Here is a 14,125-nt window from a genome sequence, read left to right as displayed (position 1 = left end):
AGTGATGTACAATACATTCACTGATATGGAGCATATGGAGGATGTAGCAGGCCCCAATGAAGATGATGTCCAACGTGCCAATGAAGATATTGTGATCAATGATCAAGAAATAAGAGATCATCATGATAATGAGGATGAGCGTGCCATTTCTCATGATCATGATGATGACCCTACCATTGATGAGATGATGGTGATGTTGATGAGGATGACCAGGGCATCGGTACCATTATCAATGGACAGAATATCGATAGTGGAATAAATTTAATCATAGCCTTACAAATTGATCAAATGGATATTGATGTTGATCGTTTGGCAAGGATGGATCTTATTGAAGATGAGATCTAATCCTAACCAATCCATCATTGTATCGTTCTAAATTGATGACAATTCTATTGTATATGTTGTCTTTTAATTATCAAATCATGATTTGTTTTTGAATATATATTGTTGTAAATGCATATAGTGGGATTGTGTAATGGTATATATTGTAATGTACTATGAGATGGTTTTTATTTTTTTAAAGGTATGGAGTTTTTCTTAAATAATATTTGCTCTCTGCTATGGAGTTTTTCTCTACTATCGCAGGTAATAAAGCATGTATATCTGCGTCTAAAACACAATGTTTACGCGTATATACACACTCTGTTACATGCGTTTATGAACTCAGTATACATGCAAATTTAAATGCCCATATACACATGCCCGATTTTACTCATATACATGTGCGGTCGTAACTTATCGCGTGTATCAAATGCGTGTCTTGTAGTGAAAGAGTAGATCTGATTTTTAAAATGGGAGACAGAACATCTTCAAGACCCATGGGACTATTGGAAGAATGTACGACTTAAGCTCTTTATGTTCCCCTACCATCATACATTTGTGGTAATGGACATTCTTCACCAACCAGACTCATATGACATCATCTTGAGTAGACCTTTCATAAGGGAATCCAAACTAGTGCATGATTGGGCATTATACCATGTGTATGTTTGAAGAGACTCACAAATCCTAAAGATAAATCTGCGAACATGGAAATCGCATCCAATGGAAGGGTAATTTTTTAGCAATGATTCGGTCACCACCAGTGAGCAAACCATGTCCTACAAGTCTGTCAACCAATGGTAGAATTCTCAAAGGAGAAGGAAGAAGAGGAGATGTATGTGTCACTTCCCCCTCCGCACTTCAGTGAAAACAAGATGCATGTGATGGCCACTATAGATGTTTTACAGCCTAGAGGAACCGAATATGTTGAATCAGGGAATGTTCCTACCACCTCAGTGTCCATGGTCAATGTGCAATCACGAGAAGAAGATACAGAGAATGAAGCCTCCAGCATAGATGGGACTGGATCACAAGGCTGTAATAGTCCCAACGCCTTAGAAAATGGAAAAAATAAAAGAGGTATATCGCTCGATGAACCGCCCTCTTAGGAAGTAAACCCACGGACACCCAATGGGCTAAGATACCTCGAGGCTACTAAGGTGCACGAGGAGTTTTCTAAAAATTAAGGTAAAGAGATGAGTAAGATATTCTTGGAAGGGAAACATAAGGAGGATGTCATCCCTCAAGAGTCAAAAATGCCTAAGCTCATGAAAGCAGGGCATCGAAAACAAAACAAGGCTTTGGCGGAAGCTAAGCCTAAGGCTAAGAAGGGTTAGCTTCCCCGCGAGCTGTAATTACAAGCTCCTCTCCCTCGGCCTCCAGCTGCTTCGATTGTAAGCTAAGTTCCTTACCATTTCACCAACATGTCCACTGTTTCTGGCTTTGCTTATAGAGCCCTCTTCACGTGGCTTTGGCTAGTGCTCGCTGCTGCTGCTGCATGCGCACTCGCAGAGAAGTCGATCATTCTAGAGTACTACATGCACAATGACGTGGGTGAGAACTTGGTGGTGGAAATACCAGCTGGCGCTAATGCCAGCGCCACCATCAACTTTGGCACACTCTTAGTCATGGACTTACCCTTGACCGTCGCCCCGGACCTCAACTCCACCAGCCTTGGTGCTGAGAGGTGCATCGCCACCACCCTCTCCTTGCACTACAACCCCAATTACATGGCCAGCGTGCACATGTGCAGCGTGAACTACGATGACAGTGTCTACAGTGGTACCTTCAGTACCATGGGTGAACTCAACATCCTGCAATCCGAAAGCTTTGAGTATGGAATCACAGGAGGCTCCAACGACTTCCGAGGAGTCCAAGGTTATGCCGTCGCTACTCTCCACAGCACTAACCAAACCTGCCACACCTTCCATTTCACTGTTTACCTCCGACTTCCGGATCCCCCCATGACCCACAACACTATCAATTCCCTCTTATTCAAGTAAACTATGGTCGTTGGACCCTTAGTTGTATGATGGCAGAAAATATGAGATAAATGTCAGGTCTCGCCTTGGACTGTATGTCATATCATGATGGTCCTATATTGAGTTTTTACTGTTAAATTGCATCCATTAGCATTTCTGAAGGGTATCTCCACAGCTTCTCAATAACTAATAAGTGTTGATAATTTGGTAGTTCAATAAGTGACACATTAATATAGTTAGCTAAGTTCATAATGTTATTGTTGTAAGAGAATTCAGCGATCGTCAGCGTTTTCGAGAACGCAGCGTTTGCTCTAGTTACATATATCCATGGCGATCTTCGTCATGTGGATATGTAGGGTTTTCGAGAATTCAACGTTTTCTCTAGTTACATATCCATGCCGATCTTCGCATCCGGGTTTCTCAGCCGAATCTCTTCTGGTAGCTGCTACTGCGGGTACTTGGAATGTATCATATCCATTTGACACTGTGTCCTGTGGAGGTAAATACCTTAAACCTGACGGACCATAGTGGTGGTACGAGTCTTCACGAAAACCTGCACAAACAGTTACAATTTGTACCGCAAAATTTGTAGTTTTACTTGTTTAAGTATCAATTCTCAAAACCTTCAAAGTTATATACATTTTGGCAAAAAAAAAAATCGCAAATTTCACTTAACCTAACCGTCGTGGTTCACTGCATGTGCGCATTTATACGAATTCCACTTAACCTAACCGTTCCGATCGTCCTTGGTAAGCAAAAGCCCCTCACTTATACCTTCACGCTATTGCTATATATGATCCCAAAACTGATAATGGATATTGAAAGTCTTAACATCGCAGGAGGTCTGGGTGGAGCCTGCATTCTCATGGCACTCATTGTCGTTTCTTGTGGATTAAGGCAAGCTTACAAAAACTGAAGCAACAAAGAATGACGAATTTTCGTCGTCGTAATGGAGGCGACCAGTTGCACTCCATGTTATTCTCGGAAGATGAGCTTAGGAGAGCCACCAAGAACTTCTCTCATGAGCATGAGCTCGGAAAGGGAGGCTATGGCACGGTGTATTGGGGCAACCTACCCAATCATGGCAAGGTGGCGATCAAGAAGGCCAAGCACATGGAGGATGTAGATAGGGAAGAGGAATTAATAAAGTCCTTTGTGTTCGAGACTCTTCTTTTAGGGAAGACCACACATGACAATCTTGTCCGGCTATTGGGTTGTTGTGTAGAAACCCGAGTGCCCCTTCTTGTGTATGAATTTGTGGAGAATAGGACACTATGGGATCACTTGCATCCAGATAAAGATGCCAAAAGCAGCTTGCGCCTAGGCTCAAGCTGAGCAAGAAGGCTTCACATAGCGGTGGACACAGCAAAGGCGCTCACTTATCTCCACAAGATGAGTCCACCCATTCTTCATCTCGAGACATAAAGTCCGCCAACATCCTCATCGACAAATCCATTTACCCAAAGGTGGCCGACTTTGGTGCCTCATGTTTCCTCACTTCTGGTGCCACCCACCTCACCTTCGCCGTAGTGGTGGTGGGCACCCATGGCTACCTCGATCCTGAGTACCACCGTAGTTGCCAATTCACTAACAAAAGTGATCTTTACAGTTTTGGTGTTGTCTTGCTTGAGCTCATCACCTATATGCCACTTGACCTTGGCACACGACTACTCGCCCACCACTTTCAAACTTGTTTTAGAAATGGGAACATCACAAACCTAGGTTATTAAGCACTAATGCCAATGTCTTGGCATCCATCCAGGATGTTGCAAAGCTAGCAATTTATTGCTTGGCTATGGAGGGCTATTAAAGGCCTACGATGAAAGAGGTCTACAACAAATTGAAGGGGATCCAACCTAAGAGGATGCTAGTGAACGAGGTGCTGGGAAGCTATACTTAAGGCACTGGTCCGACTGTTTTTGCTCAGCATTCTAATTGGAGACCCATCGTACCAAAACAAATTGTTGGTACCAACAATAGAGAATGTGAGATCGTTTAGCTCTTGGGTGCTAGCTAGACCACTTCACATCACTCTATAACTACTTACCTCCACCGCGCGTTCAATATCCCTCATATCCTTGGGTGCTAGCTAGACCACTTCACATCACTCTGTAACTACTTACCTCTACCACGCGTTCAATATCCTTCATATCCTTGGCACTACTTTTATCTTTTCAGGCTCAAATTTGATCTATATAAATTTGACATACAGTCTATACATCATGCTGAAGAGTATTGAAACTTTCCAAGTGTGTCTAATAGATTTAAAGAGAAATTTGAGCAAATGTTTAACCAAACTTTTAGTTAATATTTTTTTTTTGTTTTCTTAAAAAACCAATTCTCGACATGCTTGATTTGAAGGGGCTTGAATAGTTGTTAACTTTCCTCAATTGGCATGATATTCATAAAAATTAAACACTTATGTATAACTCAAATTTTCATGGTATTCAAGATTCTCTTTAAAAATTTTAGGTGTTATAGACTTTCCAAAGCCATTTCGGCTCTTTCTAAATTTTTTCGAACTATTATCTAGTGTTAGGTACAATTTCCTCAAAGGATTCTCTTTGAAAATTTATAATTAGAGATTAATTTTAAAAGTTTCAAAAGTGAAAGAAAAGCCATAAAAGTGGCTTTTCTTTCACCAGACTAGTATTATGCTCAAACTTGGTCTTGCTAAAAAGGAATACTAGAGAATTAACAAACTAAATCATAGTTCAGCAAAACTAATGGGAATGGGAGAGTTATCAATCTCACTAGCAAAATACTATTTCAATAGACACCCAGAATGTTAGCTATTTCAGCATATGGCCGGCTGGTTTCATTCATAGAATGTTGTATTGCGTAGTACATCAAGCTTGGCATATCTCAATCTTAAATGGTGCATAATTTGTTTTATTTTTTGAGCCGAGGTCTAACAAGGCTTTAGAGTGTCGCTCATAGACTCGAACAGAGAAACACTTTTGTCATTAGCTACCTCACTCCCATTACAGAAGGCTAAATTTTCTACCCCCTTCAGGCATTCCCCAAAAAACTCATAGAATTGCATAATAAGGGTGCTTGAGTTCCCATCATTGAAACTAGTTTTACTACCCCCTTAGGATATTCCTCCAAGAGACTAATAGAGTTACATACTAAGGGTGCTCAAGTTTGTATCATCACACACCTATTGAGGGCTAAAATGGGTGGACCAGGGATCTTGTACGAGACACAATAATATAAGGTGTTAACACGTGTTGCCCTGAATCAAGGGCATGGTTTCTTGTATGATATCCATAAAGGAAGCCACATCCGCAAAGATACGAGTGTCCACTTGAATTTTTTGTATGAGATACCTGATGCAACCACAACATATCTCATGTGAGATGAACACATGAGCCGCGCAAGCTCCATCAACATGCCGTAAAGCAATATGAGGCCATAATGCATTGAGAACTTTAGGCCTTAGTGCGGGCATGTGGTTTTTTAATTTTTCATGTATTTTAATGTTTTACTTGGTTTTTGTTGATGTTTTTGTTGAGATTCATGTATAGCTTTGTGTTTAGAGTAGGATTACTACTTGTTTGAGTGAAAAAACTTGAGATTTGCATGATTAGAGAGCTTAATCAAGAGGGTTTTTGCTTAAACCTAGATCATTTTTCTTAATTCTTAGCTTAATTTTTTTCTTTTGCCTAATCCCTTTGCATAGGTAGGTTAGAATTACTAGATAGAACACTAACCAAACAAAAAATAAAACCATAAACTATCTCTTCATTTTCAATAATCATCATCACTAATCTACTTGGTTAGTGTGATCAGTAGACTTAAAGAGAGTAAAAAACCAAAAAATTAAGCTTAATTTCTTGTTATTAGACTAATTCGAGTGGCATTAGTGTTGTAAGTGCTTGCCTTATCTCAAATCTATGTTTAGTTCACTCAAATTAGGCCTTAATTAGCAAGAATTAGCACTAATTTGGTCTCTTTCGTCTAATTTTCTCTTTTGAGTGGATTAATGAGTGACCTAACTAGCAAAATTATATAGGGGTAATCACATCTTTGGATGAGCATAAACATTGCTAATCCACCTATCAAATCCCCGTGCTTAAACTCCTCACCAATTAGGAGTAATTTGAGAGCAAGGAAGAGGGTTAATAAGTGATTAACAATGGGATTCAGAGAATTAATCTTTAGTTAAGCTATAGTGTCTCTAAATTAGTTGAAATCCACTAATTTAGAGGTAGCCTCTAACTTTAGTCGAGGGGATTTTAGTTGTCCCCCACTCACTGCCTTCCAATTTGAAATTCAAATTTCAAAGGTCGCCGCCCGTTCCATTCCCAAGTGTCATGGCTGTTCCATTCCCTGCCACATCATGATCGAAGTATATCTTCAATTACTTGAATCACCCTTGTTGTTTGACCATCGATCTCGGAGTGGTAAGTTGTGCTGAGATCCAAGAAAGTTCCTATTGCTTTGAAAAATGCAATCCAGAATCTTGACGTGAACTTGGGATCTCGATCAGTTACTATTCTCCTATGGTGGGTAGGCCATGCAATCTGAAGATTTCCTTGAGGAACACTCTAACCACATCCACTGCAGTGTAGGTTTCTTTTATTGGAATCAGATGGATAACTTTGGTTAGTCTGTCAACTACCACAAAGATGGAGTTGTAACCTGATTGCACTGAAGGTAGTCCAGAAATAAAATCCATACTGATACATTCCCACTTCATCTGGGGGGATGTCTAATGGATGTAACTTCCCAGGCATTTTTACTCTCTCAACTTTGACTTTCTGACATATCAGGCGCAAAATAAGGCTGTCATGGGCTTCAATCAGAAATTGACCCTTAGTTCCCTCATCATTGGGAATGCATAGCCTACTATTATAATACATAATTCCATCATCCAGGCTGTACCCTTGAACTCGGTTCAACTCCTGAGGAGTTTTACTTTCCTGCATAAGTAGGGTTGCAATAGGGCCAAAGAATCTATCCTGCATGGATTTGACACCACTGTGATTGCAAGCAAGGAGGCTTTTCTGCTCTGAGGGCATCTACCACATTTTCTTTGCCTGGGCGGTACTTGATTTGAAAATCAAATTCCTGCAGGGTGTGCATCCACCTTCTTTGGTACATGTTGAGATCCTTCTGAGTGAAGATCCACTTTAAGCTTTGATGATCTATCATCAAAGTGAATCTTTTACCCAGTAGGTAATGTCTCCACAACTTCAAGGCATATACTTCTGAAAGTAGCTCCACTACAAGACAGTGCTTCCATACACGCGTTCGATACATGCCATAAGTTACGGGCGCGTGTATGGTCAGGCATGTATATGAGTAAAATCAGGTGCATGTATATGGGCATTTAAATTTTCCTGTATACTGAGTTCATAAACGCATGTAACAGAGCATGTATATACGTGTAAAAATTATGTTTTAGACGCAGATATACACGTTGTATTACACACGATAGCAGAGAGCAAATATTATTGAAGAAAAACTCCATACCTTTAAAAAAATAAAAACCACCTTCTTTAAACCATCTCATAGTACATTACATCTTCTTTAAAAAATAAAAACCATCTTCTTTAAACCATCTCATAGTACATTACAATATATATCATTACACAATCCCACTACATGCATTTACAACAATATATATTCAAAAACAAATCATGAGATGATAATTAAAAGATAACATATACAATAGAATTGTCATCAATTTAGAACGATACAATGATGGATTTGTTAGGATTCGATCTCATCTTCAATAAGATCCTTGCCAAACGATCAACATCAATATCCATTTGATCAATTTGTAAGGCTATGATTAAATTTATTCCACTATCGATATTCTGTCCATTGATAATGGTACTGATGCCCTGATCATCCTCATCAACATCACCATCATCATCAATGGTAGGGTCATCCTCATGATCATGAGAAATGGCACGCTCATCCTCATTATCATGATCATCTCTTATTTCTTGATCATCGATCACAATATCTTCATTGGTATGTTCGACATCATCTTCATTGCGGCCTGCTACATCCTCCATATGCTCCATATCAGTGAATGTATTGTACATCACTTTGGAATGTGGTGCAACAAGGATGACATACCACCATTTAGTGTCATGTACCATTGGAAGATAGATAACCTACTCAAATACACATACTACAATTAATTAGCATATCAAAAGTCAAGGGGTATGTGAGCTTAGATATATATGTACATGAAACACAATAGTAAAAAAATGCATACCTACTCACATTGTTGTGGCAATACGAGCCTATCTTTCTTTGTTTGCTAAAACTTTGTAGAGTCAATAGTTACATAACCACGTGCATGGCATTTTATCGTTGCATTAGGCCCTTTTTCCACCACCTTCATTTGCCATTTGACATCCCAAACATACATAAAGAAGCGACGAAAGTAAAGTCTAAATATGGCTTGGATTGTGCCACAAGAATCATCCATTTTTCCATTGGCTCCCTCAAAGCTACTAATGACACCGCAATCTTGTGTGTTTCTCTTATCATCAATTCTTTGTGTTTGAAAGAGCTTTCCTTCACACCATATAGCATTGAACATAGTGCACTGGACCAAAATAGAAGCAATATTCGTGTAAGCAATGTGGATAAATATTAAAAGCAAATCACTTACAACTAATGCAAAACATTAGTTCTATGTACCTTTAACATGCATCCTCGTGCATACTCCCATTATTCTGCCGTGATATGCAGCCCCTCGTCTCTCTCTGATCTCTCCATTTCCTCATGCAACCAATCAACATGGATATCATTTGGAAGTGCTGCTAGATGCTTAGGATATGCCTTACGATAGCCATGTTGCCTCCGAAGGCAGAAAGAGAGCTCTTTCTGCTTGCCTTCTTGTCTTTGCATCCTCATCTCTTGTAACCCATCTGCTCACACATCACTATTAAGAATGCAAGTGAAATTGAGATCATCAATCAATGCTCTGTCAATTACTTTACTCTGTCCTTTTCCTTGAGGCACAATAGAGGTCATCCTCAAGTCCTCTTCATTGCTCCATAGTCACGGCAAAGAGTTGTCCACATGACTAAGAAATTCTGAAATATATACAAGAGACTCTTGTATCAACCAACCCTCGGCCCCATGCTTCCTTCAGGCCTTGCACTTTGCCTCACAAAGTCTTTTAAGGTCTTCACATGAAGCGCTCTAGGAAGAACATCCAACGTGCATGCACAGTGCCACATAAAGCAATTTCGTCCACCAAATGCGCAATGAGATGTAGTTGGCTTGTGAGAATGGTTTGCGAAAAAGTTTCCTCTACCAAAAACAAACCACCTCCACTGCCATAACGCGCGCATCATCCAACGTGGCTGGATCAATTGCTTTGGAACTAATATATATGAAAAACAAATGAATAGTACGTTATACCTGGCCTCATGCATGCTCATTTTGAAAAACTATCAAATCAAAGTGCAAGGTATAATGAAGGGTGATCTGACATGGGTTTTACATACCTCACAAGCTCGCCCATCTTATAAATACATTTTTTCAAACTCTTGTTTGCACAATGGTCGATGCTAGTAGGTAGTACGAACTGCGCACATAAGAGTACATGTATATATGGTTTGAGGCATTATAAAATTTAATTTCAATGTACAAGACTTGGAAAACACTTACTTGGAGCATCTTGTGCCAATCGTGGGACTGATCTGACGGGAGAAATCGATGATGATTATCGAATATGGTCTTACACAAACCATCAGCATACTCATGTACTAATGAAGGGCCACAAACAGGACATGCATGTTTACCTGATGTTTTCAAACCTGTTAAAATATAAATAAAAGTTAGAATAATAAAGTCAATAGTTGTAATTAATATAACCAATAGTATTAGAGTAGGGAGTTATTTGAGTTCTTACTAGAACAATCACTATATCCTGGAAAGTCATGCATTGTCCACATCAACACTGCTTTCAAGTCGAAGTGTCAAGAGGAGGGAGGCCTACTAATGTCCACCACCGCAACACCTCTCCATAGTTCCTTCAACTCATCAATCAATGGTTTGAGATAAACATCCATGTGCTTTACTTTATGTTTCCGTGGAATTAGAAGGGATAACATAAGATGTCCCTTCTTGATCACCATTGATGGTGGAAGGTTGTAATTCACCAACACAACTGGCCACACACTGCTGTGAAACCAAATGGATTCACTCCATCCATACCTAGGCCAAGTCTCAAGTTTTTGGGCTCTGTTTTGAAGTTGGGCCACTCATCTTCAATTTGCTTCTAACAAGCAGGAGTGTCTGCGAAAATTCTCCACATGCCATCATCCAATCGATGTGAGGAATGCCATGACATGAGCTCTGCTCTATGGATTTGCACTTGAACATGTGTTTGATGCGAGGAATTATAGGAAAGTGTTGCAAGACTTTACGAGGTACATCAAAACTCTTCACATCTGTTCTATTCCTTGCTTCACCACAACTGGGACAATGTTGAGCCTACTTATGCATCCCACGAAAGAGAACAACATCATCTTGTTGACGCTTTGCATGCTCTCTCCTCTGAGCGTAGGGGACCATGTTAGGGTGTGGTACTGCATCTTGCTCCAATTAGAGTATATATATTAACAACTCCATTAATTTGGACACCATGAGTCATTTGGATACTATCAATTTACATCTACTCACCTCTAAACCTGTGTGATTCCAATCTCCATACATGGAGATGTGATTCAAGTTAATTCAATGCACAATGCATCCTTGACATCGATTACTTATACACTTGATCCTTTGTCCCAACCACACATCGTAATTACGGTGACGCACTGTCTCATCCTCACCAGAACTGCTTGAGGAGGTTGATGACATTCTATGTACAAAAGAGCAAATACATAATCATAATCAGTTTTTGATCAAAGTATAAAAAGTCTCTGTAAAGTTGTTCTCTCTACCGTGTAATATAGTGCTCATAGAGTACTACCGATCAACAAATGTGTTGAGAAACACAATGTCAATCCGAGGACTTGACCCGATTAGTGCATGAAGGCTTATCCCTTGCGGGAGAGCTCACATACACGAACCACCACTTGACGATTCAACCATTCAACACCTCAATCAATCTCTCAATCCCTTAAACCCACTACACTAATCAAGAGAACAAGCAATGCATGGCAATATCTTAATCCCATTCAAACATTGATTAAATCTTAGCTTTCCCTAATGCCAGCAAACCCATAAGCGTGCATCTACTAACCCACAAGCTTAAGCAAGCATAGAATGTAACATTCACAAACCCACAAGCTCATAGAGAGAGTCTATCCATGAATAACTCATTGTTGGCAATGAAGTGGGCAAGAGCTTGCATCAATGGAGACTACACACACACACACTACAAGCATACATACTCAAGAGAAAGAAAGAAGCATTCAACTAATCATAGATTAATCTACTTCAATGATGCTAAAACAGTTTAAGAAAAAGAAGTGGGGCTATACTCATTGGAGCTTGATGCTCATTAGAGTACAATAGAGAGAGAGTTAGAGAGTTGCCATAGCTTGAGAGCTCAAAAGCTTCACTCAATAGCTTATGAGAATGGCCAAAAACGTCCCCTTTCTTTAGCTAACATCTCTTTTATAGAGATGTCACTAACCCTAACCCTAGGCCTCTTTCACACATGGGCGGACAACCCCATAAGTGAGCCTTGCTTAATACACTTAGAACTCTCATTTAGAACCCACATTGGCCTAAAACGATTTACATTGCACTTCGGCACAAAAATATGGAAAAATTATGTGCGTCTTTATGTTCCCATGGCTACAATCCCGCTCTCTCGCATTAATTGCTTTCGGCCTCCTTCCATAATCCGTGTTCCCGTGGAACAATCTCTTTATCCTGTGTATAACCACGTGTATCTACTCGTTTATCGTGTGTCAAAACGCGTGTATTTGTGCTGCAATGTTACTATACATGCGATCATACACACAGCGGTCAATGTCATACTTAAAACAAAAGCCGTCGCCTACTCCAAAACCCTATCGCTTTCTTCAATTTCATCTTCTTCGTCGCCACCAAAGCATCACAAGTGCAAGAAGCTTGCAGGCGGGTGGAAGGAGCATACACACGGGTGCACACAAAAGCCAAAAAAGAGACTCACTTGTCAAGAGGTGAGTCAGTTGGTCCTGTCTCTTCCCTTCCTTTTCTTTATGCAAATGTCCCTTTTCTTTATGTCTCTGTCCTTTCTTCTCTTTCCTGCAGGTGTCCCTTTTCTTTATGCGAAAGTGACGTTGGTCGGTAGGCATCCTTTTTTTGGCACTTTTTTCCGCCACAAAGTCGCGTGTATAATCGCATGTATGCCTGCGTGTACTCTGCTAGACAGTTTTTTCACGCAGAGATACACGCGATCGTGGATGGGATTTTACACGCTCATTTACACGTAACTTCATGATGCATGATACACTTCATGATACATGATGCATACAAATGGATTCTTTTTGTAGATTCTTCATGGATCCAGGTTCTTCATTCGATACATTTGCATACGGCACTTGGATGATGGAGATGCTAAATTATTTTGGGCGCCACCTTGGCTTTGTTGAGCTTACAGAGTATATGTATGCCCATCCTCCTCCTAGATTCCCTGGTATAGTCACCCCGTTCTCGAGTGCCCATGTCACTCCACAACCTTCTGTGCCTACAGGTCCGATGAGGAGATATACCCCTTCCCAGACACACTCACGCACCCCCTCCCAGCAGGCACCGTCACGTCAGGGCTCACAGCCACCATCACGTACTCCCTCACAGCCACCGTCACACACAGTGTCACGTCCACACTCACGTACACAATTCCCTGGTCATGACTCCACACCCGCAGTACAGAGGAGAGCACACGCCACAGTAGTAGGGAGAGCAGACGCCATAGTAGGGAGAGTGGGAGTGGAGGATGGGGAAGATGCGGCGGATGCTTTGGTGGGGGAGGTGGTATTCTTCGCGATGAGAGAGGAGATAGGGGGAGGAGAGTTGGAGGAGACAGTAAGGATGAGAAGGTGGTAAGAGAGGTAGAGGGAGAGATATACTATGATGTGACGGATAGGGGCGGGATAGTGATGGATGTGAGGGGGAAAGAGGTAATGGAATACATGCATGGGGAAGTATCATACTTGTATAGAAATTGTTTTATTAAATTTAAAGATTAAAATAGCCGATTAGTAGGGAAGGTGATAGATGCTGTACATAGTCGGTACCCCAATCCCCCACATGCGACATTCTCGGATGTATGGAGAAGGACGCAAATAAGGGAGATCTTAAGTAATAAAATATCTCACCTTAAGAAACTCGCGTGTGATGATTGGGTAAATCAAGCTGCGGGTGGCTATCCTAAAACCTGCTATCCTGCCCACAAACGCGAGTGGAAGGAGGCAAAGAAACGAGCAGAGGGTGGTGTGAAGAGTAGGCAGCATGTGGAGGCACGACGGATCCAGATGGATACCATTGGATCTTTGCATTTTGGATCTGGAGGCGTCGAGTGTAGTGGGAGGCAAAGTTCGTATCTTGCCACCTTATTTGATTTTTTACTTAATTCATTGATGCACTCATTGCTTTAATCTTATGAATTGTGTTGATTATGTTACGACGGGTTATGGGGAGGAAGCCCAGAGCCCACGAGACTGCCTATGCTCGCCACCGGCATAGCAGACGTGACACGTGGGCCCTCTTTTTAGAACCGAGGGACGTATTACTGACGCGCAATTTGAGATGGCCATGAGACCGTACGATCGACAAGTACTTGAAAACTCTAAACAACTGATTTTGGTTTATTAAATTTTGAATTACATAAATATATACTTATA

The 14,125-nt window shown here is 40.8% G+C and overlaps 1 protein-coding gene across 1 annotated transcript; it reads left to right on the top strand.

The window, feature by feature from the left end:
- The first annotated feature begins 1,745 nt into the window (after positions 1-1,745).
- LOC147632484 (pterocarpan synthase 1-like) lies at positions 1,746-2,324 on the top strand. The gene has a single exon (XM_086806991.1). It carries the CDS (start codon positions 1,746-1,748, stop codon positions 2,322-2,324), a length of 579 nt encoding a protein of 192 aa, XP_086663117.1.
- The last annotated feature ends 11,801 nt before the right edge of the window (positions 2,325-14,125 follow it).

Source organism: Cibotium barometz, chromosome 13, assembly GCF_041138505.1.
Source record: "Cibotium barometz isolate CiBa-2024 chromosome 13, ASM4113850v1, whole genome shotgun sequence".
NCBI classification, from domain to species: domain Eukaryota; kingdom Viridiplantae; phylum Streptophyta; class Polypodiopsida; order Cyatheales; family Cibotiaceae; genus Cibotium; species Cibotium barometz.
Note: the sequence above shows the minus strand (reverse complement) of the source record. Positions and strands in the feature narration are given on the sequence as shown.

What these genes read in the sequence shown, in the direction of transcription:
- LOC147632484 (XM_086806991.1), top strand. Translation starts at nt 1,746, where the DNA reads ATGTCCACTGTTTCTGGCTTTGCTTATAGAGCCCTCTTCACGTGGCTT.